Source organism: Rhinolophus sinicus, chromosome 1 (genome assembly GCF_057876585.1).
Source record: "Rhinolophus sinicus isolate RSI-liver-muscle chromosome 1, RSI-T2T, whole genome shotgun sequence".
In the NCBI taxonomy this organism is placed as follows: domain Eukaryota; kingdom Metazoa; phylum Chordata; class Mammalia; order Chiroptera; family Rhinolophidae; genus Rhinolophus; species Rhinolophus sinicus.
In genome coordinates this window covers 67592428-67618347 of record NC_142501.1, presented here as the reverse complement: position 1 = coordinate 67618347, position 25920 = coordinate 67592428, and the positions used below count along the sequence as shown (strand labels likewise).

The window sequence follows — 25920 nt, the reverse complement described above, 5'->3', positions numbered from 1 at the left end:
ATTATTTATAGATAATCTGACTATATAAAGAGATAAACCCTACCAGATTTAATAAGTTCCGTAAAATGCATAGATATAAAAGTAAATACCACCTATTAAGGAATAATCACTAAAATGATAATGAAAAGCTCAATGGTATTTTGGGGGGACGACATAAAGTCTATACATAAAATTTGAAGAACTCAAAAAGAAAAAGTCAAAATTGAGGGAAATGTAATTACAGTAAGAACTCATGTACAACGTAAAGAACACAAAGAAATGAATGTAGAATAAAAATTTCCTAATGATAAACGACCATATGGTTTACAAAAGATAAGAATAACTAATACATAGCAATGTTTACCAGATACTTCCTTCCTCAAAGGAAAAGTAGAATAGTCAGAAATATTAAACAGCTCTATCAAAACACTGACAACAAAACCTACCTTCCTGCTAGTAATCCACTAATTATAAAAACTGTAGTATCAGAAGCATCATGAATTCCTAATCGACTGGAGGTTATTATAATAGGAATTGCCATTAGTTATTATATATATATATATAGATGAACCTCTCCTGTGAACTCTATATATAGATGAACCTCGCCTGTGAACTCACAAACTACTATAATTCTAAGTTTCCCTAAACACCTGTACATCTTTCAGAATATGTCATCAAATATATGCTATTTTCTCTGATTCTTCACCACAAAAGTCATATATAAACAGTAAAAGCTAAAATTCAAACTGACTGAAATCTTCAACTCCGTACTTGAAGCTCCATGAGCTATTATCCTGATACAGACAGCACTTACTTGTTCCTCAGCCACAAGCAAAGGGTGTGTAGATTCTTCGCCTACGGAAGGCAGGCGTGCACTCCCCACAGAAGGGTGTCTGCTTGAAGGATGGGATGAAGCATCTCCAAACGAGGGGTATCGGGGATATCCATTAGGTAAGTTCTGAGCAGCAAACCCCGGAGCTGCGTTTTTGTTTGTTTATTGGTTTAAGGAAAACCAGAATACAGGGGCAGGGGAGAGAGAATAGAAATAAGTGAGAACCCAATTTGCACTGAGGATTAAAGAAGGAGTTCCTGCTAAGACATGGCAGAAATCAGAGCACAAATAGCGCCCTCTCTACGCCAACTTTCCAGTCACATTTTAAGTTAATATGTAACATTTAATGTTATCTTATTAAAATTATTAAAAATCATTATAATTATAGCTAACAGTTTTTAAAAACTGCCAACCAGTATACTTATGTTAGCCAATGATGATTTCTAACATTTTATAGTTAAGTATCCATAGTGTAGTTTATAAATGTCTGCTATTCAAAATACAAGAAGGAAAATGGGTACGTACTTGTAGGTGTCCGAGGTGTTCTGGGGACTTCCAATTCTGTCTGATGAGTATTCCTTTCAACAACTGGCTCTTCTACCACATTTATACTATTATTTTGCATAATCTCTTGCAACATGTTAAATAATTCTTCTGCACGAGCACACTTAAAGGCAAAGATTCCTACAAATATAAACCATAAGGAAACAATGGTTACCACACCTTTTAAAAAGATATAGTAGGTGCACTTGTCAAAGAACAAAATTGTAAAATAAGCATTCTGTGTACCAAGAGTAAGAAAGGCCTTTTAAATAAGTGTCTGATAAATTAATGATACCCTCTGTTTCAAAATAGAAACACAAAAGGAAGTTCACAGAATACTTTTCATTTATCTAAGGAAGATGGCTCAAAATAAAGGCAGACAAAAACAAGATTGGCACATACTTCAGTCTGCCTCTTAACAGCAGGGGGCGCCCAACTCACCATTACTAAGGTGATCCTTCGCCATTTGACAAACATTTGTCTGTTATCATGTTTAATTATGGTAATAATTCTGTAAGGTAGGCATTGCCATTCACCTCTGATAGAGAAAAAATTTGATGCTCAACAGAAGTAACTTGCCCAAGGCCTCCCAAGTAGTAAGTAGCAAAAAAAATCAAACCGTTTAACTCTAAAGTTTAGGTTCTTTCCTCAATAAGTTATAACAGTAAAAACACAGTCAATTTATTGGCACTAATCATTTACTGAAAATCTTAAAAGATAATATGAGTCAAAATTCTGGACATCAAGAACGTGCTTAATAAATGCTTGATAAGTGAATATATAGTTAACGATATCTCTTTTCTTAACAATGCACTTATTTGGGTTATTTTTTTCTATCAGGAAAAAGTAAAATATTAAACAATGTATACAGAATAACTGAAAGTTATTTCACGTACTTCAAGTGTGATGTTTGGAGGGGGAAAAAGGCTCTACCTACCTTGTCCAGTTTGACACCGTCGACCACTTTCAAAAGAAAAGAGATTCGAATCATAGCCATAGCGTCGCAAGCAGAGGTAGTGCCATTTTACCGAGTCACGTTTGCGAGTGTATAAAATCAGTTCTGTGTCTGTAAGTTCCATTATACCAGAACCTAACTCATTCCCATCATCATCCACATTAATGACCTAAAAAAGAAAGTTTAATTAGTGCTACCTAATGCCCCCCTTGACAGACGTACACGTATTTCACCAATTTGTGAGGAAAACACATTGTTGCCAATTGGTTCAGTTACTGGTTCCTATGTTAGTTCATGCATCAACCAACGTGTGTGGGGGGCATGGGCTACGCAGCAGTGGAATACCTGGTTCATATATGCGAGAACACACATTCCCACTGGGGAAATATGATACACAAACAAACTCCACACCACAAAACTGTGTATGATTGACAAATGAGTACAACGGAGGCTACAAAAGGCAGGAACTGTGGCCTAAGGGTGTTGGAGAAGCCTTCACATAAGAAGAGGAGGGACTTTAGCTGGGTCTTGGGTATAATGAAATTTAGATAGGAAATGAAGTGAAGAGGGATGGCTGGTGGGTCAGGCTTTGTAGGGCATATCCTCAAAATGCAGCGTTACAGCAGAGACAAAGAAGGTATGTGTCAGAGAGACCAAGACAAGACTGGCACAGAGTTGATGTTAAGGGAAGGCCTTACACTACTGAGTTTCAGAAAAGGGGCAGAGACTATGAAAAATAGACAACACTTAAGGAGAACTTACTATACCCCTGGAACTGGGCAAAGCGCTTTACATGTATTTTTCCCATTTAATTCTCATAACACTCCTAAACTGCAGGTACTACTATTTTCTCCATCCTACAAAAATGAAACAAAGAGTGATCATGTAACCTGTCCCAAGGTCACAAAGCTATGAAGCAACAGGATTGTGACCTACACCTAAGTTTGTGTGATCCACAGGCTATGCTTCATAGCAGATGGAAGTCAGACCACAAGAAACACTAAATGGTGGTGGATGATTAAGGAATGGAGCATTTAGCCTCTGGGAACAGAATACCACAGAAATCTCAGAATGATGAAAGAGGAAGATTAATTTGATGTCAACTGCAGAACGGATCAGAGGTGACTCAAGATAGAGTCCGGTTAAGAAATTATCAAGGCATGAGGCAATGACTGGAGGTGGTGACAGGACTAAAAAGGAACCCATAAAACGGCATTTTGAAGAACGTAATACCAGAACTGTGTGGCTAATTGAATACAGAGGACCAAAGGGAAAGTAAAAAAAGGATTCCACACTGTCAGTAAGAAAATATCAGCATCATTTGTTCAAACAAGAAAAAGCAGAGTGGACAAAAAAGGAAATGAAAGGGTTTGGAGAAAAAAGTGAGAAAGTAAGATACATTAAGTCAAGTAAAAGAATATCGAAGTAGGCAGTGAGAGATGTAACTCAACCAGTTTTACTGACCTTAAACTTGTTCCGATGGTTATCTGGGACAGTGTCTTTATCTGGACAGCTACAACAGCTACCCATGGCTTCTTTCAGAAGACCATGTGAGCACTACATGAAAGATAATTTGGAAAAAATTATTAGATGTAGGATACAGAAATCATAGAATAGAAAAAGATTTTAGAAATCATCTAATACAGCCATGCATTATTTTGATGAGGAAAATTAAGCCCAAGAAGATATATGGCTGGCGCTAAATTTAACGTAAATAGCTGGTGAATTTTGCTCAGTGACAAGAATAATTTTGTGAGGCAGACTTCACAGACCTCAAATTTCCAGTTAATTTGCAAAGGTCAGCCTATTTTAAAATTATCTTTAAAAACAAACCAATTTAAGATCTCATATGTAACTCTAATTTAAACAAAGTCATTCACGGAATTAACCTTTTATGCCTTATCAGGAACTTCATGTCCCTCTTTTAATAAATATCCAAAGGCAGGATAGATTTCTGGCCTGGCAGAAAAAATGATTTTATTACTCATTGTAGCATCTTTTTTGTACTCCACCAGACAAAAGTTCATTGGTAAACAGAACACAAATTTTGAACAGTTCATTAAGATAGAAAGACAACTCAAAATTCAAGCAGTAACGTAATAGCGAATATTGGCAAAACTGAAACAGCATATCTATCCAATCCTTCTTTCCCACAGAAGATTACAGATATGAGATTATAGGTGACATTAAGTGTTCAAGAACACTCCAAACAAAGAAAAAATTCAAAACATCACTTACAAACAAAAAATCAGAATGAATGTGACAATATTTGAAAAAAGGGGAGGAAAGAATCACAAGCTACTAAACATTAAAAGCATAAATTTGATTAAAACTTGCTTAAAATTCTTCAGTGGATCTTTACTACCTTCAGGGGAAAATTCCAAGCTTGTCAATATGACATGAGGTCCTTCCCATCTGGTCCCTATCTACTGATCTAGACTAACCTTCTCGCTGCTTCGACCCCAACAGTTTCCCCAGAGCATCTTGTTCTTTCACACCCTTCCATGCAGCTCCTCTTCTGCTGCTTGTTTTCCTCAAGATTGAACCCAGAGTGCAGGGCCTTCAGGAAGCCTTCTCTGCCTCCAACCAACTGGGCGAGTTATACTTCTTATGTATCCTCTCAAAGCACCCTGGGCTTCCCAATATCATAGTGCCTTTCACACTGTTTACTTAGTGGAAATTGTGGAAGATTATCTGTTTACTTATCTATCTTCTATCTACTTTTGATTTTTATTACTCAGGGATAAACCTTATTCATTTTTGCATTTGCTATGCCTAACACAGCACCTAGCACATACTAGCACACAGTAGGTGCTCTCAGTCTCTTGTGAGCTTAATGAACTGTACTAAACAAAGGTAAAGCATGTCTGACAGGTGTTAGTATTAAGATGGAAAAAGTATCCTAGTGTGTAAACCAAAAAGTGATAAAATAGTAAAATTAATTACGATTCATCTTAGTATTTTGCTAAGTATCGTGGTGTACAGATAATTTAAGTCACAGTATGTACCTCTGAAGAGTCATGAGTCCAAAGGGAGAGATAGAGATGAAAATAGATGATACATTGTGATAAACCTTATATTAGAATATGCGAAGAGTTCTGTGCGCACAGAGAAGGGAGCAACTAACTCTGTGGGTTAGGCAGGGATGAAACACCACTTGTGCTGGTACTTAAAAAGTTGAGCAGAAATGGTGTGCTGGGCAAAAAATAGAAATAAGTACTTGAGAAGTGTGTGCAAAGACAGGTCATGAAAGGCTGCACCGCATTCAGGAAAAAGTGAGGCATCCAGTGCAACTGGAGCACAGGGCAGGCTGTAACATAAGCAGGCCCCAACCACAGTATCCTGAACGACAAGGCAGGGATCTGGGATTCCAACCACCCGGAAGTGAGCTGCCTCCAGTGTCCCCACAGTGCAACGGACACGACTCCATCACGGCATTTACCACGTTCTATTGTAACATTTCTGTCTCACCACCCACTTCACTTCTCCTGAAGACAGAAACCTTGTCTTCTAAATTTTCTAGGGCACTAAGCATACTGCTTGATGTAGCACATGCACCATAATATTTAATTTTTAAAAATGAATAAATCCTTGATAAATTATAGGATGCGAAGGCAAAAGAATTATTTTAAAAACTTTTTTAAAGCAGAAGGATAACTGATAAACAAAAAAAGTCTTCTCGAAATTACAGGTCCATCCTCACTGCTCACCTCCTTGTGAACATAAAGACCTAAAAGATTACTACGGTGTGGCTTTGGCCCCAAAACATGGTGCCTCAAAGGAATGTTTTTAAACTATTTCTCAAAAGGAGTAGAAAAATTATTCTTCCGCTAGCCACCTTCACAAGCTACCCACTAAAGCAGCACCTCCTGTGCTGGGATGGCTATGTGAGTGGTGGTGCAACCTACTTGGGGATTGTATGCATACACACTGAATTTTTAGTTCACTACAATCACTAATGTAAAGCCTAACATGGGACACAAAAGCCGTGTACGCCAGACCAAGAACAGATTTTATCCTACACATGATGGAAAGCCACTGAAGAATTTTAAGCAGGAAAGTGAGGTGGTCAGACTTCATTTTCAATATATCCATCTGCAGGAAAATTTAAGTGGGAGTTTATCTTAGAGGAAGGGAAACCAGTTAGACTATTGAAAAAAGAAATATGCTAAAAACTTAAAACCAGAGCAACGATAGTGGGGATAAAGATGAAGAAGATGAATTTAATAAACATTTCCAAAGACAAGTCAGCAGTACTGAGTGGCGGGAAGGTGTAGGGGAAGGCAAGGCAGTCTCCAATGCAGGCAGTTTCCTGTGCTGGCTCCATCATCCGACAGGAAAAAATGGTGGTCTTCAGTGGAAGTGGTGGTGAGCAGTTCAGTTTTAGACGTGTTAAACAGAGATTCCAGAGAACAATAAAATGGATATGCAATAGAGAGCTGAGTACATGAGTAGGGGTTTGAAGGAGGTAAAATATTGGAACGCATGTGGTACTTAAAGCTATAAAACAGAAGACTCTGACCAAGGTCAGTATAAAGAGCGATCTGAGGTTAAAATCCTGAGGAACACAAGTGTGTTAAGTACTGGAGTAGAGAGAAACAACTGAAGAAGAAAAAAGATCAGACTACTACAAACTAAGAAAAGAAAGTGTCAAGAAGGAAGGTTCCATCCACGGAGTGGTAGAGGCAGAAACCAAACTGCAGTGAGCAAATGGAAGAAAAGGAAGTGGCCCTCCAGAGAGTGGAAAGTGCACTTTCAATAACAAACAGGCTGAGGAAGTAAAAAGCACAGCACTAGGGTATGGGTAGACATGGGTTCAAAAGAAAATATGATGGTTGGGTTATTTACTGTTTTGAGATGACATAGATCTATGCAGGTTTGTTATAAGTAGGTCAGGAAAGGTTTAAAATATAGGGGGGCAGAAAAAGGAAAGAAAAGGGTTCTTGATGGATCAAGAGAGAGGGGAAGACTAAAGAAGATGTTCCAGGGCCCAGACTCAGAAGTCTGAGTCTGATGAACAGGAGGAGGAATTCTCGTCCTCTGAGGAAAGAAGGAAGAAAATAAGGACATGTGGAGCATAGTGGAGAAGTTAAAGTAGATTAACATCTATTACCCTAAATGTCCTTTGTGAAATAGGAGGCAGGTATGCAAAATGAGCAGAAGGACAGGAGTATTCGCTGAGAAGTGACTCAAGAAAGGTAGCAGGGTTATTAAGGAGGCTGCACTGAAATCTCAGCAGAGGCTGGGAAGTAAAACTGTGCTGTTTCTCCAGCTGTGCTCAGCAGTCCAGACGGCAGACAGCTCACCTGACCTACGGTCAAAGGGTCAGAGGACAAGAAAATTAAAAGACACCGCAATACGAGGGGGGCGGAGTTGAAGTGATGCTCATCAGGTCTGGTCAGGAAAGAAGAAGGCTGGCAGAATGGGACAAAGTGGAAGCAAAAAGAAACAGGGGGCCTCAGTAAGGTTCAATAGCCTTAAGTATGAGAGAGAGGCTGAAAGAACTGGAACCACGGGCAGTTGTGATCAATTTCCAATAGAGGAGACTTTTTAATGTGGAGTTTTCATCCACATCTCTGACTCCTCTATCCCGAACCACAAACTTCTAGGCAAGGAGAAAGGCAAGATACTAGATAGTCCACATTTATGACCACCAGACTAATATTTGGAGACCACATCTGAGTTACATAGACCTAATATTATGCACTAATACTGTAAACACTTGATGAGAAACCATATGATCTCATGATCTTATAGCACCAAGTTCATAACTCAGCAAAAACACAAATAGACTCATGATGCTCCCTTAAAAAAGCAACTTAGGAAAGTAACTAGAGTACATTCAAGAACAAAAGGTAGCTACTTTGGTATGATCAATATTGCAGCAATATAAAAATATTTGCTGAATATTTTAAATTAGTAAACACCATCTTAGTTTAATTAAAGCCATTTGTCCTTATTCTTTGGAGGTGGGAGGTAACTGCAAATCAGGAGGCAAAATGAATGCATTCAAGAAAACATTATTAGATTTCCAAGCAAAATGATGGCATAAGTAAATGCTGTATTTCCTCTCATGACCACATCAAGATCACAACTAAACTATAGAACAACCATCATTGAGAATCTCCGGAAGTCTAGCAGAACCAAAGTCCTACAACTAAGGACATACAGAAGAAGCCACCTTGAGACTGGCAGGAGGAGCTGAGACGAGGACAAGCTGACCCCACACCCACGCGTGACCATTAAAAATAGTGAGGGATATTTCGGCTGCAGAGGTGGCTTGCTCCCAGAGGAGCAAGGGGTGCCAGCCCTACAACAGGTTCAGTGCCAGGGAGAGAAGGCCCCATAATTTCTGGCTGCGAAAACCAGTAGAGATTGTGGCTGAGTGAAACGATGAGGTCGGCTGGAGTCCCAGGTGCTCCTCTTAAAGGGCCTGTACATAGACTTACTCGCTGACAGACATACTTGCTCTCAGCTCCAGCACTGGGGCAGCAGCTAGAAAAGCTCCAGGGACATGCAGAGAGGAACTGAACTGTCTGGCTTCAGGGTGAGGGCTGAAGATGCAGCTTTCTCACACACAGAGGAGCTGGTGGAAGCCATTCTTTGTCGAGCCCTAGCGCCTCCTGGTGTGCAGGCACAGATGACCACCATACCTGAGTGTCCATCAACTTGGCTAACACCGTTTGTTCATTTCTCCCCGCCCTGCTAATTCCCTGAAACCTTGCCCTACCCAATGTTTGGGCACACCCAATCCACTTCCAGATGTTTTTCTGTACAAAAGAACTGTTTTGGGTCATGCGTCACTTTCCTAAAATCTCTTAAAAGGTTCACAAAACCCAGAAAAGCAGCATCTGGCTTCAGTGTGTCCTGTACCTCTGGCTGAACAACCCTAAGCCCAGCACTAGCGACAGTCAGCCTTGGTTTGTGGCTTGGCCTCTCAAGGCACCTCCAAGCCCAACGTGGGTGGTGGCCATCTCCAGATTACTTTGTGGCTCAAGCCAGGTGGCCCCTGGCAGGGCACCAGCTGCAGCTAACCTTGTTCTGCTGCGGGTCCCCTCACAAAAGGTTCCAGGGCTGGCATGCCCAGTGGACAGCTTTGGACCAAGCCGGAGCATCACCAGGCTGCCTCCAAGGAGGACACATCCAAAGGGCAGACTAAGCAGGCACCAGAGCCCCACTAAAGCAAATTTTCCTCTGTAGGGTCAGCACCTGCACAACAGCTCCTCCACTGTAGTCACAGCCAGTCCTCACAACTAATCAGCCCGAGGGTCAATCCCTCCCAATGATGTGCAAATAAGCAACAGCAACCGAGGCTCACCTACAAGAGGAGGGCACACATATCCCCCACAAAAGACATACCGGGAACAACCCGTCTTGGTGACCAGGCAGACTGTACCATTGGGCCCCACAGCACACCTATTACATAAGGCCACTCTACTAAGACCGGGAGGCACAGCAGTCCTACCTAATACATAGAAATAAACACAGGCAAAATAGGGAGACAAAGAAACATGTCCTAAATAAAAGAACAGAACAAGGCTCAAAAAAAAAGGAACTAAACAAAATGGAGACAAGCACTCTATCAGATGCAGAGTTCAAAACCCTGGTTATAAGGATGCTCAATGATCTCAGGAAGAACTTCAACAGAAAGATAGGAAACATAAAAATAGAAATAGAGCACATCAAAAAAAAAATGTCAGAAATAAAGAATACAATAACTGAAATGAAGAACACAGAGGGAATCAACAGATTAGATGAAGCAGAGGATCGAATCAGTGATTTGGAAGATACAGTAGCAGGAAACACCAAATCAGAACAGCAAAACAAAAAAAGAACACCAAAACATGAGAATAGTTTAAGGGGCCTCTGGGACAACATCAAGTGTATCAACATTCACATTATAGAGGTACCAGTAGAAGAGAGCAAGAAATTGAAAACCTATTTCAAGAAATAACGGAAAACTTCCCTAACCTGGTGAAGGAAATAGACATATAAGTCCAGAGAGTCCCAAAGTACAGAGAGTCCCACACAAGATGAACTCAAAAGAGGTCCACACCAAGACACATCATAATTAAAACACCAAAGGTTAAAGACAAAGAAAGAATCTTAAAAGCAACAAGAGAAAATCAGTTAGTTACCTACAAGGGAGTTCCCATAAGACTATCAGCTGATTTCTCAACAGAAATTTTGCAGGTCAAAAGGAACTGGCAGGAAATATTCAAAGTGTTGAAAAGCTAGGACCTACAACCAATACTGCTCTATACAGCAAAACTATCACTTAGAATTGAAAGACAGATAAAGAGCTTCCCAGACAAGAAAAATCTAAAGGAGTCCATCACTACCAAATCAGTATTACAAGGAATCTTAGAGGGACTACTTAAAGATGGGGAAAAATAAAATATATGAATAATAAAATGGCAATAACTACACACTATCAAAAATGACTCTAAGTGTAAATGGATTAAATGTTCCAATCAATAGGTAAGGTGGCCAAATGGATAAGAAAACAAGATCCTTACATATGCTGCCTAAAAGAGACTCACTTCAGCTCAAAAGACACATGTAGACTGAAGGTAAAGAGGAAAAAGGAAAAGACATTTCATGAAAATGAAAACAAAAGAAAAAAAGCTGGTGCAGCAATACTTGTATCAGACAAAATAGACTTTAAAACAAAGGCTATAACAAGAGACAAAGAAGGATGCAGTAATCCCACTTCTGGGTATATATCTGAAGAAACCCAAAATGCTACTTCGAGGAGATATGTGCATCCATATTATTTATTGCAGCACTGTTTATAATGGCCAAGATATGGAGGCAGCCTGGATGTCTGTCAATGGATGGATGGATGGATGAAGAGTACGTGGTACATATATACAATGGAATATTGCTCGGCCCTGGAGAGGAATGGGTTCCTGCCATCTGTGGTGGCATGGATGGACCTGGAGGGTATTGTGCTGAAGGAAGTATGTCAGACAGTGAAAGACAGATGAAATGTGATTTTGCTAATACATGGAATCTAAAGAACAAAATAAACAAACAAACAAAACAGAAACAAACTCAGATACAGAGAACATTTTGATGACTGCCAGATGGGAGGGGGTGTTGGGAGTTGGTCAAAAAGGGGAAGGGATTAAGAAATACAAATTGGTTGTTATACAGCAGTCATGGAGATGTAATGTACAGCATAGGGAATATAGTCAATAATACTGTGATAGCATGGCACGGTGTCAGATGGTTGCTGGACTTATGGTGATCACTACTTTAGGCATAAATGTTGAATAACTATGATGTACACCTGAAACTAATGTAATATTGTATATTAGCTATATTTTAAGCAAAAGCTTTAAAAAAATAAAAATTAAATTGTATACATTAAAAAAAAGAAACACTAAAATCTCTGGTTTAAAAAATATAATTGTGGACTTAATTATTTTTTTAAAGGTAAAATTCAACTTACCTAGATCTGGCCATTAATATTCTTAGCCTCTGCTGCAGCATCAGGAGTTGACTCATACTTCAAAATACCATGTTTTCTTTGTTTGATGACTTAGCCTAGAAATAGTAGAAAAAAGTGGACAATTTCTTACTTCTTTTAAAATAATTTTCCTTATGAGACATCAGGCAACACTGTTAGTTCAATTCTCTATTTAAACTCAAACCTCTAAAAATTTAATTAAAACTGTTTAATATATAAGATGCATTTTTTAAATTAATATAATGTATAGATGTTATCTTTAACATGGCCTTTTCAAAAGAAAAAGTAAAAACGTAATAGTCTGAGTTCTATGATGTTTGGATATTAGGACCTTTAGAAGCCACTGATTCTAGCTTCTCCACCATAGTTATGACACTGGACAAACCACCTGTCTATATTTAATCTCCTCAGCCATAAAAATGAGAGGTTAGACTAAATAACCTCCAAAAGTTCCTTTCCAGCTCTAAAACCCTCTTTTAGCGAGTGGCAGGTTAACCCACCTCCAGTCACTTTTCTTAAATCTCACCATCACTCCTCCAAGAGGTGACTCTCTTTAGAATCCCCCCCTCTGTATTTTCCTATTCTACAAGACCGCCCACATCCAAATCAGAGGAGCCAGTGATCATAAAACAGTCCGTAGGAATAAGCATACCACAGTCACAGTACAATATAAATTATAGCAATCGATTACAACCTAGAGTTTCAAGAGATTTCAATATCGTTTTGAAACTTTTCTGTCAATTTATTCACTTTTTACAAGCACAGAAAAAAGTCAAACTCACTCAAACACAGGCACTAACATTTACTGAATAGCTACACCATATCAGGCATTATGTTAGGGATTTTGTAAATAGTCTCATTTTAATCTATATGTTAACTAGAGTTAACAAACATGATTGATATCCAAAACGAACATTTCCAAAACCATGAACATGCATTCAATCAAAAATTTCAATTCTGGATTTCAAACCTATCTATAAAATCAGTGGTCCAGCTAGGTATTTGCTTATGTCCCTCATAAGCTGCTGCTACACCGCACGTTACGGTGGGCAGCAACCCAATGTCTCCTCCTTAACACACCCTTCTTTCCTCTAGAAGCTTAACACACATCATGCTTTGTCTCTAGCTTGTAAAACTGTCCAGCTAATTGTACCATAATCCATTTCTCTTATATGAAAATATATATTGTTTTCCTATTCCTCTTTTAAGAGATTTTAGTCAATTACCTCAGGAAAATCTCTCTTCCTCTCTATTCATTCCACTTACAAGCATCACACAACTCCTATCCCAAAATTAGTTCAATCATAGATTAATCATAGTAAAAATTATTAAGAGAATGAGAGTAATCCATCCAAAACCTTATATCAAGGAAAAGTCCTAAGTTTTGAAACAAAATACATTAAAGAATCAATGTACCAACCTATAAAGCTCTTGAAAATATTAAAAAGCCTCCATTGGAATCTTTGGAAACTTTTTATTCTGTCCCACCTTCTTTTTTTTTTTTCCTACTTTTATTGTAGTAAAATAAACATAACATAAAATTTACGGTCTTTTAAGTATAATTTCAGTATTGTTAAACAGATTCAATATTGTTGTGTAACCAATATCCAGAACATCTTCATCTTGCAAAATTGAAACTCTATACCCATTAAACAACTCACTTTCCCGCTCCCCAAATCTTAGCGACCACCATTCTACTTTGTTTGTATAAGTCTGACTACTCTAGATACCTCACACAAGTGAGATCATACAGTATTTATCTTTTTGTACCTGCCTTAACTTAGCATAATGACCTTAAAGTTCATTCATGCTGTAGCATGTCAGAATTTTTCCTTTTTAAGGTTGAATAATATTCCACTGTATGAGGTGTGATAAAAAATTATGGTGAATGCTGCTGCCAAGTGCCATCCAACAGAAAGGCAGGGGTTTGCAATACAGAAAGTGGCCTGTCGAACCTTAGTAACAGTGACAAGTTTCAACTTGTTCCTATCAGTCAGGTGTGAGCTGAGAGAAGTTGAGAGAAGGTGTGTTTTAAAGTGTGCCGTAAAATCATCCTCCATCATGACAATGCTCTGTATTACACATCGCTTCATGGCCATTTCTGTCAAATAAAACATACGGTGTGTCCTCAACCACCTTATTCACCAGATCTGGTACCGTGTGACTTCTGGCTCTTCCCCAAAGTCAAAATGACCATGAAAGGTAAACGTTTTAAATCAATTCAGGACATTGAAGCAGCCATGACAGTGCAACTAAAAACACTCACGAAAGAGGACTTCCAGAACTGCTTCATAAAATGGCAAGAACGATAGGATAAGTGTGTTTGAAGCGAGGGCGATTATTTTGAGGGGGATTAATGGCAATGTGTCTTTTACTGCAATAATTTTTTTTGGATTTAAACATTCACCATATTTTATCACACCATGTATATATATACCAAATTTCGCTTATCCATTCATCTGTTGTTGGACATTTATCCACGTTTTGGTTGTTGTGAATAATGCTGCTACAAATACGGATGTACAAATATCTCTTCGAGACCTCTTTTCAGTTCTTTTGGATATTGACTCAGAAGTGGTATTTTACTGTATCATACGGTAATTCCATTAATAAGTTTTGAGGAACCACCACACTGTTTTCTGCAGCAGCCATGCCATTTCATTCCCACCAGCAATGCAAAAGGGTTCCAATTTCTTCACATCCTTGCTAACATTTGTTGTTTTCTGGGGCTTCTTATTTGTTTGTTTGTTTATTAGCCATCCTAATGGGTGTGAGGTGGTATCTCATTGTAGTTTTGATTGCATGTCCCTAGTGATTAGTGATGTTGAGCATCTTTCCATGTGCTTATTGGCCATTCATTTGTCTTCCTTAAAAAAATGTATATTCAAGTCTTTGGCACATTTTTGAAATCAGGTTCTTCTGTGGTTGAATTTTAGAAGTTCTTTATATATGCTGGATATTAACCCTTATCAAATATATGATTTGCAAATATTTTCTCCATTCTGTGAGTTGACCTTTGCACTCCGTTGATAGTCTTTTGATGTACACATTTTTTTTATTTTTCATGAAGTCCAATTTGTTTATTTTAGCCTTTATTGCCTGTGCTTTTAGAGTCATACCTAAGAAAGCATTGTCATATCCAAAGTTGAGAAACTTTTGTCCTTCGTTTTCTTCTAAGAATTGCATTGTTTTATGCCTTACACTTAGATCTTTGATGGATTTTAATTTTTGTATGTGGTAATAGGTAAAGATTAAAGTTCATTTTTTTGCCTGTGGATATCCAGTTTCCTCATCACCATTTGTTGAAAAGACTGTACTTTCCCCCATTGAATGGTCTTGGCAACATTGTCAAAACTTATTTGACCATGAGGGTTTTGACCATGAGGATTTTGAGCTTATTTCTGGGTTCTCTATTCTATTCCATTGATCTATAAGTCTATCTTTATGCTACCACACTGTTTTGATTACTATAGCTTTGTAGTACATTTTCAAATAGAAGTGTGAGTTGTGCAGTTTTGCTCTCCTTTTTTAAGATTGTTTTGGCTACGTATGGTCCCTTTGAGAGTCTATATGAATTTTGGATGGGTTGTTCTATTTTGGGGGGAAAAAAAGCAAATCACTGGCTTTTGGTAGTGATTGCATTGAACTTGTAGATCTCTTTGGATAGCAGACATTTAAAAAATATTACATCTTCTATACCCATGAACATAGAATATGTTTATTTTGAATATCTTTCAGCAATATTTTAGTTTTCATTGTACAAGCTTTCACCTCCTTGGTTAACTTAATTCCTCAGTATTTTATTCTTTTTGATGCTACTATATATGAAATTGTTCTCCTAATTTCCTTTTTAGATTATTCATTGTGTATGGAAATGCAACTAATTTTTCATGTTGACTTTATATCCTGCTACTTTAATTCATTTTAGTTCTAAAAAATTGTTTTGTGGAATCTTTAAGGTTTTCCACATATAAGACCATATCATCTGCAAACAGATACTTTTACTTCTTCCTTTCCAGTTTGGATGCCTTCTATTTTTTTTTCTTGCCTAACTGCGCTGGCTAGAATTTCCAGTACTACACTTTTTAAAAAGGTGGGTGAAAGTGGGCATCCTTACCTTGTTCCTGATCTTAACGAAAAAGCTTTCAGTCTTTTACTACTAAGTAAGATGTTTCATTATGAGTTTTTCATATATGGCTTTTATTACATTGAGGTAGATTCCTTCTATTCCTAGTTTTTTTTAGTGTTTTCATGATGAAAAGGTATTGAATTTTTGTCAAATGCTTTTTCTGCATTAATTGAGATAATCGGTAGTGACGTCCCCACTTACATTTCTGATTTAAGTAATTTGAGTCTTTCCTCTTTTTCTTCATAGTTCATCTAGCCAAATATCTGTCAACATTGTTGAATTTTTTGAAGAATGAACTTTTGGTTTCATTGATTTTCTCTTATTTTTCTATTCCCTATTTCATTTATCTCTGCTGTAAATTTTATTATTTCCTTACTTCTGTTAGCTTTGGTTTTAGTTTGTTCTTCTTTTTCTAGTTCCTTATGTTATAAAGTTAGGTTGTTGATTTGAAATCTTTCTTGTTTTTTAATACACGCCTAAGCATTTATAGCTGTAAATTTCCCCCTTAGCACTGCTTTCTCTGTGTCCCTTAAGTTTTCGCATGTTTTGTTTTCATTTTCATTTATCACTATATAATTGTCTAATTTCCCTTTTGAATTCTTCTTTGATCCACTGGTTAAAAGTATATTGTTTAATTTCCACAATTTTGTGAAGTTCCTTCTGCTTTGATTTCTAACTTCCTCCCTTTATGGTTGGAGAAGATACTTTGTATAATTATCTACCTTTTAAAATCTATTAAGACTTAATTCATAGCCTAACATAAGGTCTATCCTTGGAAAATGTCTCCAGTGCACTTGAGAAAAATGTATACATTATTATTGTTGGATAGAGTGTTTTGTGTATGCCTGTTAGATCTAGTTGGTCCACTGGGTTGAGTCCTCTGATGCATTATTTATCTCCTGTCTGGTTAGTCTATCCATTATAGTGAGTAGAGTATTAAAGCCTCCAACTATTATTGTAGAACTATGTCTCCCTTTGTGTTAGTTTTTGCTTTCTATATTTTGATGATCTGTCATTACGTATGTAAACGTTTATAGCTGTTATATCTTCTTGCTCTACTGAACACTTTATTAATATATAATGTTCTTTGTCTCTTGCAACCTTTTAAAAAGTCTATCTTGTCTGATATTAGTATAGCTACCCCTGCCCTGTTTTGGTTATTATTCCCATGTGATATCTTTTTCTGTATTTTAACTTTCAATCTATTTGTGTCTCTGGATCTCAACTGAGTCTCTTGTGGACAGCATATAGATGGATCATTAAGTTTTTATCCATTCTGTCAATCTTGCCTTTTGATTGGAGAGTTTAATCTATTAAATTTAAAGTAATTACTGAAGGAAGGACTTCTGTCATTTTGCTGTTTTCTATGTGCCTTAAGCTTTTTTTGGTCCCTCCTTTTCTTCTTTCCTGTCTTCCTTTTTGTTCAGTTAATTTTTTGTCGTGTTTAAATTCCTTTCTTATTTCCTCTTGACTTTATGCCAGCTTAACATCAATAGCATTAAAAAAACTCTGCTCTTTTCCCCACTCCTTTCAATTATTATCACAAAACTACATCTTTATACAGTGTGCCACAAAACACAAAGAATTGTTTTAAATGTATTAGTCCAAATTATTCAGAAAACAAAAAGAGTTACAAACCAAAGTTATAATGCTAGCTTTCAGTTAAGGATTTTTTCTTTAAATGTACTTTAATTTTTTAAAACATTAAACCAGAAAAAAAAAAAGTGCTGTTACAGACCTTTCTTATAATAGTACTAGCTTTCAGAATTCCCCTTGTATTTTTTCAGTGTAAATATCCAGCATGTCATTTATATCACAGATTTAAAGACTTTATGTGCCTCATTGTAAAGGATACTTTATATAAGAAAATACATTCTGAGTTCCAAATAACTGATATATCACAGCACTCCTGGAATGAATATAACCCAAATGGACTCCAGGTGTCCTGCCACTGATTTTGGAACATGAATACCTTAGATATTTTCCGTGACTCCTTAAATCTATTCTGTTTCTTCCCACTAGTAGAAGGCTTAGAACCAAAAAGTAATTGGGAGATAGTGAAAGGTAAGAGGTAGTTATAGCCACTATATAGAGCTATAATCTTGTAATGTGGATGGTTTTCTATAAAATGGGTATATACAGCAGAATCATATAACTATGATCCTATACTCAAGAAGAATACAATGGTTTTACCGGGAAAATTATCAGGAAGCTAAAAATTAACCCAAATACTGTCTACTAACACTGTATTTTTCAACAGCAAACTGATTTTAAAGCCCTAACTGCATGCCAGACACAGATACATTTGGATTATCTCAATCCATACAACCACCTTATGATGTAGGTACACTATTTCTGTGTTCCAAATGAGGAAACCAAGGCTTGAAGTTCAGTAGCTTTCCCAAGGTTAGTAGCTGATAGGAGGAAGAGCCAAAATTAAATCCAGATGAGTCCACAGTCCAAAGTTTTAATAATTAATATATGTAATAAGCTTAAAACAGTGCCTGGCATATAGTAATCACTTAGTAAATGCTAGCTATTTTAATAATAACAATGATTTATTTTAAAACAATGTTGTATGCTTTTGGCAGTTGGTGAACCTTTCTGTGCCTCAATTTCCTCATTTACAAGATTAAGACACCTATTTTTCAGAGGTATTGTGAAAAGAAAATAAATTCTGGGCTATAAAGACATTTAGAAAAATATATAGTGTTTAAAAAGACAATGCATTATTATATCACCACTACCGGTAAAATCCTGTCTCTTCGATCACAAAGGAGTCTTTTGCACTGTGAGCACAAAATCCTAGAACTTAAGCACCATCCTCATAACAAGAGTTACATTAATAAATTTAGTAAAGCTGTCCTAAATTATTCCAATATGATTCTTGCAGACTGACAAGCAGAGAGAACACTGAACTCTATTCATGAGTGTGATTATAAATTTGGTGCTCAGGAAGGTATATTTGCTCTTTCAGTTCACTAGCACTGAGGGTGAATTTGGCCTACACTACAGTAGTTCTGTTCAAATATAGCCAGGACAGACTATCTATAGTTAGAAGCACAGCAATATAACTCGAAAAGTTGGGCACAGTTAACCGCTATATTTAATTACATTAAAACAATCAAGAGAATGGCATTCAAAAACCTTGTTCTTTGTGTCAATGGTCTGGCTGCGTTGTTTTTAAACTATTCGGTAGGTCTTCATTGGTACATATTAGTTTTCTGTTTATTCTTAACACTGCTAAAGATTTTTCATTATTTATATTATTATAGGGAAGAGTTTAAAAAAAGAAAAAAGCTAAGGAGGGAGATTTCTTAGTACATTCTGCTAGTCACCTAGACTGGAGCCATCCTGTGAAAAGTAAGGACACCTGCAATATAGTTTTCTTGTTAGCTGAACATTTAAAGTACAAATGTACCCACAAAACCAAAAAAGTACCCAACTATTTTTAAGCATCTATCCATCAATATGGTTGTACTTGCATATTCCTTAATAGATTTTTCTCCCTTTAGGTTCTCTACTAAGAGCAATGTGTGTGATCCAGTTTGCAATTCATAACCCTCCATCCATTTTTTTTACTCAAAAAAAAAAAAAAAAAAAACTACATTAATTATAAATCACTTCAGTATCTGGTACTTTATTTTTCTGGAAACTCTTTATGTCTAACCTAAATTCCTTGTACTGCAATTTAAACCAGATTCCTCTCATTTCTGTTTTCTCTGTAAGAAACAATTAAAACCAGGATAATCAAGAAAGATTAAGTACATGTTTATGTTTATTTAAACTGCCATCAATTCATTTTCTTATGGATAAATCTAAAATATTAATAAAGTAACATTTCTGTATTTAAGACACAGTTGTTTGAATTAAACTAGCAAAAGGTTACTTAGTAGATAAAAATGATTTATAAAAGCTATCAATATTAAGGAGAGAATAAAAAATGAGTTCATTCATTTTTCTATCTACACATTGAAGCATTCAACCAGTATTTCCTTAGCACCAACTCTCTTTGCCAGGCACTGAGTTAAATGCTAGAAATAAAGATAACAAACACAGTCCCTGATTCCAAGGAACTTACTGTTTAGAGAGGGAGACAGATGGGAAAATGAATACACGGCAGAGTTGAAGACCTCTGTGCCAGGGCCATCAGAACATTTAACTCAGAGCAGAAGGAAAAGAGAGAAGTGACAAGAGAGACTTCTTGGGAATGGTGACCTCTAGGTCAAGTCCCAAAAGACGGATGGGAGTTTGCTAGCACAAGGGCAATCCAGATCAAGAAGAGTGCACGCAGAAACACAGAGGTCTAAAAGAACATGGCCTGTTCCAAAAGCAGCAAGTGGTTCCTTATAGTTGGAATGTAGTGTATGCGTGGGAAAACATTAGGAGATAAGTGGGAAGGTAGGCTGGTGCCATTTCGTGAAGGGCCAGTTTGCACTACTGAGGGCAATTCATTTTTTCCTTTATAAGCTGAAAGCCACTACTAATGTCCCACCAAAATACTTTGTTATAGAGTCAGAAAATCTATAGTACATATAAGAACTTCTAACTCCTAGGAATAAAATTAATGGTGTTTTAGTGTCTATGATGCCCAAAGTCTAACCTGTAAGTCACAGCATCCATCTATAAACACAAACATTCTCCCAACTGCCTATGGATCTGCAGTGAGTGTCACTGTAGGATGATGACTTAATACCCCTTCCAGACCTAAAAAAAGTCACCCACTTTAACCTCATATTTCACAATGAATTTGACAAAAATCACTTTCAGTCATGCATTTTGGCTTTTAGGAACAGAAATAAAAGAATCCATATCTGTATCTAAATCTTTATCTACCATCTAACAATCTATCAATCAACAATTGTGTGTACTTAGCAAATACTGAGAAAATCGTGCTAAATGGCTTGCTAAAAATAAAACAAGAGAAAACTTGGAAGATGACATAAAACACAACTCTACCTTTAATAATACTTGTCATAATTCAATCTTAGCATCACCTATAACCTTGGAACATACTTATACCCAGAAACACTGGTGATGAAATTTATACAATTAAGTCAGGTGCCCATAATCTCTGCCCTAGGATAGAAAAGCACATCTACAGATGTGCAAACCCAGCAGATGAGTCACTCTGCCTTAGCTAATTCAATAATGTAATCAGTACCAATGGCAACAATCCCGGCACCTTCAATCCCAGGGAAAAATATCATCAGCTTTGGGAACTCTCAAAGAAACTCTTAGTTTAGTGCTTTATGTTGCAATATAAAAATATGTACAAGGAAAACAAATACCCTCCTCCAGTAACAAAGTGATGAACATTCTTTTAGTGTGTGTGTGATGAACATCCTGTCTGACAGACCACGGAGCTCTCTCCACTAAAAATTTGCAGAGTGCACCATAAAAAGAAGAAAAGTGATTTTAAGACAGCAGAAAAGTACAAGCATTCTCCAGAAAGCATTTATCATTAACTCTTAAAATTGGAATGAGTATATTCGATCTTACGAAGATAGCGCGTTCTATTTTCTATAGGTATTATACATTGAAATCCCATGTTTGTATTCTTAACTCAGTTATTATTTCTATATATTAATCCATATAATTGTGTCAAATTAACAAATGATTGCTTATCCCCTCATAATAAAGCTCTAGTTTATAAATTTACTAATAGACACTAGTCCACTAGCAAGGACTGAACTCTAGTATAATTAATATTTAACTTGTAAGATTTTAATAAACTGAGCAACAGTACGAAGTAAAACCCAAGAATAAATTTTACAGTATTTTCCTTAGTATGGCACACCTAATACACGTAGTTCTTGAAAAGCATTCGGCTTCGTGGCTTTATTCTTTTTTTATTCCCCCCTTTCTTCCGCCTCCCTGCCCCCAACTCTGGTTCAAGCCGTTGTTTCTCAGTCTAGTTGTGTAGGACACAGCTCCCTGGCCCATGCTGGTATTATAAGCCTTGTGCTCCCCCCACCCTTGGCTGAGGGAGTCAGTCAGTCGCCGGTCGTTGGTCATCCACTTACAGCAGCTCACAGCAGTTCTCACGGGCTGCTGGCCACTCACGCTGGCCACACCGGCTGCTCCTGGCAGCAACCGGTAGTGCACAGCAGCACCCAGCAGCCCATGGCAGCTCATGCCAACCTCCAGCTGCTCACAGCAGCCCAGCCCCAGGGAGAGCTTTTTTTCACAATTTTAGCTGTAGAGGGTGCAGCTCATTGGCCTATGTGGGAATCGAACCGGCGACCTCCGCGTTAGGAGCACCGTGTTCCAAGTGCTCCAACCACCTGAGCCACTGGGCCAGTCCCAGCTTTATACTTTAAAACAACGAAATACTAAACCAAGCCACTCTAACTTTACACTTCATGTTAAATATACAACTTATTCAATATCAGTCAAACTATAACAATCAACAAAACAATACAGGACATGCAAGAAAATCTCTAGGCATCTTTGCTTTTTATATGTTTAACTTAGAACTAAATAAACATTAATTTAGGATAATAGAAACAAATAAAAGAATAATTTTCAAAACAACATACAAGTGTATAAGTAGAATAAATGTGTATTTCTAAACTCAGGTGGTTATGATGCTAATTGCTAGATTCACATTAAAAGCCTATATACTGTGTAGACATATGTACAAATGCACACACACGCACACACAAAATCTGTACAAAGTAAGTGAAGCCAAATGCCAAGCAACTCTAAATAACCCTCAAAACAAATTGCTTCATGAATAGCTCATCAGTTGTTGCATTTAACTCAATCTAAAACGTTCTTAAGCATACCCTCAAAGGAAAATAAACTTGATTATTTTTTACTTTTAGAGCAATGCATTCAAAATTACTGTTGCAATCTAGCATTAAACTCACCTAATTCAAATACACCACTAATAAAAATGTTTGACGTATGTATGTGTTTTCTAATACTCCCCACCCTCACAAAATGCCAAAATAAATAAAGTTAGCCAGAAATAGTTACATCAGAGTACATCTATCTATCCATTTGATGTATCTTTATGGGCCATTAAAAAGCATTGTTTAAAGAATATTCAATGATAAAGAAAAATGTTCATGATATAAAGTTAAACAGAAAAAAGGACAAAACTGTTCTTTTAGAACGCAACATGGTATCCTGGATTGGATCCTGGAACAGAAAAAGGACATCAGTGGAAAAACTGGCAAAATCCAAATAAGGCCTGTAGTTTTGTTAATAATATTGTACCAGTGTTAATTTCTTAGTTTTGAAAAATATATCATAGTTATATAAAATTAGCATTAGAGAAAACTGAGTAAAGGATATATGAGAACCTCTGTACAATCTTTCCAACTTTTCTGTGGTTCTAAAATTCTTTCGAAAGGAAAATTTTAAAAATTACTAGTGACCAGTAGCAAATTTGAAAGGATTCTCATTAAAAGAAAAAAATAATCTTCACACTTATTTCTCTTCCACCCCTACACAAATACATAAACCCGGGGGGAAAAAACTAGACTAAAACACACTAAAATGCTTGGTGGTAGGATGAAAATAATTTTTCTCTTTGTATTTTCTATAGAATGTGAATTGCTCTTATAATCAACAATAAATTATTAACTAAAGAATACATATACCAATACTTTATTAAAGGCTTCTTTAGAAATAAAAGGTATAAATTTCTGAGCAGAGCCCAAAGGCAGGCTACACACAAAACAGGTTAGGGCAGAGTGTGAAGAACACAGTGGCCAAGGGAAATTGCCAGGAGAATTTAAGTAGGTAAAACCTAATTAGTAAATGCTGGAAATCTGCCAATACACAGAACTTAACACCCACTCTTAGGCTAAAGGTGCTCACAGCCAGCAAAGTTATTCTCAGAATTCACATGTCTTAGGGGAATGTCCCGAAAGGCCCCTTCTAATACTAAGAATTTATGGCTATACCGTGTTTCCCCGAAAATAAAACCTAGCCAGACAATCAGCTCTAATGCATCTTTTGCAGCAAAAATTAATATAAGACCCAGTATCACATCATATCATATCAAATCATATCATACCATATCATACCAATTATATAAGACCCAGTCTTATAGTAAAATATGACCGGGTCTTATACTAATTTTTGCTCCAAAAGACACATTAGAGCTGATTGTCCGGCGAGGTCTTATTTTCGGGGAAACACAGTACATAGCCTGGGTTTATTCCAAACAAAAATAATGCAGCCCGGCCACCTGGTGCACAACTGCCCACTGAGAGCTTCTAGAAACACTCTGCAGTACCAGTGTGTTCTCTAAGGTTTTGTCCTCTGCTATCTCTTTCCTCTCTAACACTTTCCTACATCCTATGCCGTCCTTAGCCCTAAGGCCTAAAAATGGCACTCTGCACTTAGCAACACGGGTAGAATGATCAGGGTCTAGAGACCACTGCGATCATAGAATCAAATCCTACTGCAGATATCAGGTAAGTATCACAAAAGGGCGGGGGGGGGGAGGCTTAATACTTTCAGGGAAACTCCATTAAGCAACTCCATTAAAGCCATAGAGGGGAAAATTAATAAACACAAATGTTCTTCAATCAAAATGAAAAAATAAAATACATTTTGTCCCTTAAAGAAAGGGCTAGTGGAATCAGACAGACTGCATTTGGATAAAGAATCTTTCCTGAGCTGTAATTAGGGTGATTTATATGTGTCAGGCTGTCTGCCCTTAGTGAAATAGGGCTATGTGGCCACATCTGGGCCTTGTGTTTTTTTAAAAAAATAGTTTTTAATTCCTACTTTGTTGGTCACCCTCATTCTCAGCTGGTAGTATAGCAGATACTAGAACTGTCACTTAATAAACATGTTTGAGTATGTGCACTTTTTGTTGTGTGTGTGTTTTTTAGTTTCCTCTTTTGAATCCTTGTGGACTCTGTAGTCAAATATCCAAGACTATTAAGACTAGGTGCGAAATAAGGCCCCAGATTCAGAGACAAAGGAATACTGTATGTTAAAGTACATAATCTAATTTTATGAACTTCATAACAGCAATTTGAAGCATCAGAAACCCTTTTTGCTTACTTTCCAGTTTATGGGCATGTTTAAGAAAATGGAGGCTTCTCAAAAAAGTGACCCTCAGGTATGAAGGCCACTATTGTTTTTATTACTATTTGAATACTAATGGAGATAGATACTGTTTTTCATCAAAGCTGAGAGACAAATGATTTTAAGGCCGATATTTTATATACCACTAAGGAAAAAAAATATGCCAATTAAACCATGGCATGGCACTGACTGATAGTAAGATACACTCAAATTTCACTGAATAAAATTGGAAAATGTCTCTTAGATCAATGAAATATACTATACAGTCAATGAAAACTATCAACTTATTACAAATAACACTAATGAAAGGATGTTAAAAAAAATTCTTTTTCCTTGCTCTTTCCCAGACGTTTGTAAGATAGTTTTTATACAACTATGTGCTAGGATTTCGGAGAATTTCTGAGCCGTGATAAATATTTGTCTAGAAAACAACCTTGTAGTGTAGTGGGGAAATGAAATGGAAAAATTAATCAAAATTTTACTGGAAGTCAAATTTAGAATTCTTAGTTTGCATGTCTACTGCTTTAACAAAGACAATCTGCACTCGTCCCCTGAAGTTTTCATGGTTTGTTTTCCTTCACATTTATCTTGATTTTAAACTTAGGCTATCAATCATCCATGTTGAAGGTAATTCTGAAGAGCTATAATCAATAGTACAACTAAGGTCACTGGAACTAGTCCCTCGGAGCACAACTTATGATAAAATATAATTTGAAAGCAACAGTGAGAATATTTCCTTCTTTTCTTTTTCTTTTTCAAAAGACAAATGTCTACAGAAGAAAATAAATCTACAGAAAACAGCCCGAATTTCTAAGGAATTTTACTCTGTCCCACTTTCAAATTGTTTCTTTACCAGTACTGGCTGAAAAGCTATCTACTTTAAATTCCCTTTAAAAAAAAAAAAATCTGTGAAATTAATTAGGTAATTCCACGGTCGTGTACAAAGACTA

At 36.8% G+C, this 25920-nt stretch overlaps 1 protein-coding gene across 5 annotated transcripts in view; it reads right to left on the bottom strand.

The window, feature by feature from the left end:
• The window catches only part of FRS2 (fibroblast growth factor receptor substrate 2), a 100999-nt gene that overhangs the window by 5521 nt on the left and 69558 nt on the right, over positions 1-25920 (bottom strand). For 3 of the 5 annotated variants that reach the window (XM_019748978.3, XM_074325431.2, XM_019748979.3), the window contains 5 exons: positions 11767-11861; positions 3774-3866; positions 2292-2478; positions 1337-1495; positions 794-957 (listed from right to left, as the gene is read on the bottom strand). In XM_019748978.3, coding sequence (XP_019604537.1) covers positions 794-957; positions 1337-1495; positions 2292-2478; positions 3774-3839 — 576 coding nt within the window. In that variant the 5' untranslated portion in view covers positions 3840-3866; positions 11767-11861. The remainder of the gene's footprint in view (positions 1-793; positions 958-1336; positions 1496-2291; positions 2479-3773; positions 3867-11766; positions 11862-25920) is intronic. The other 2 variants (XM_019748980.3, XM_074325432.2) reach the window with 1 other exon arrangement.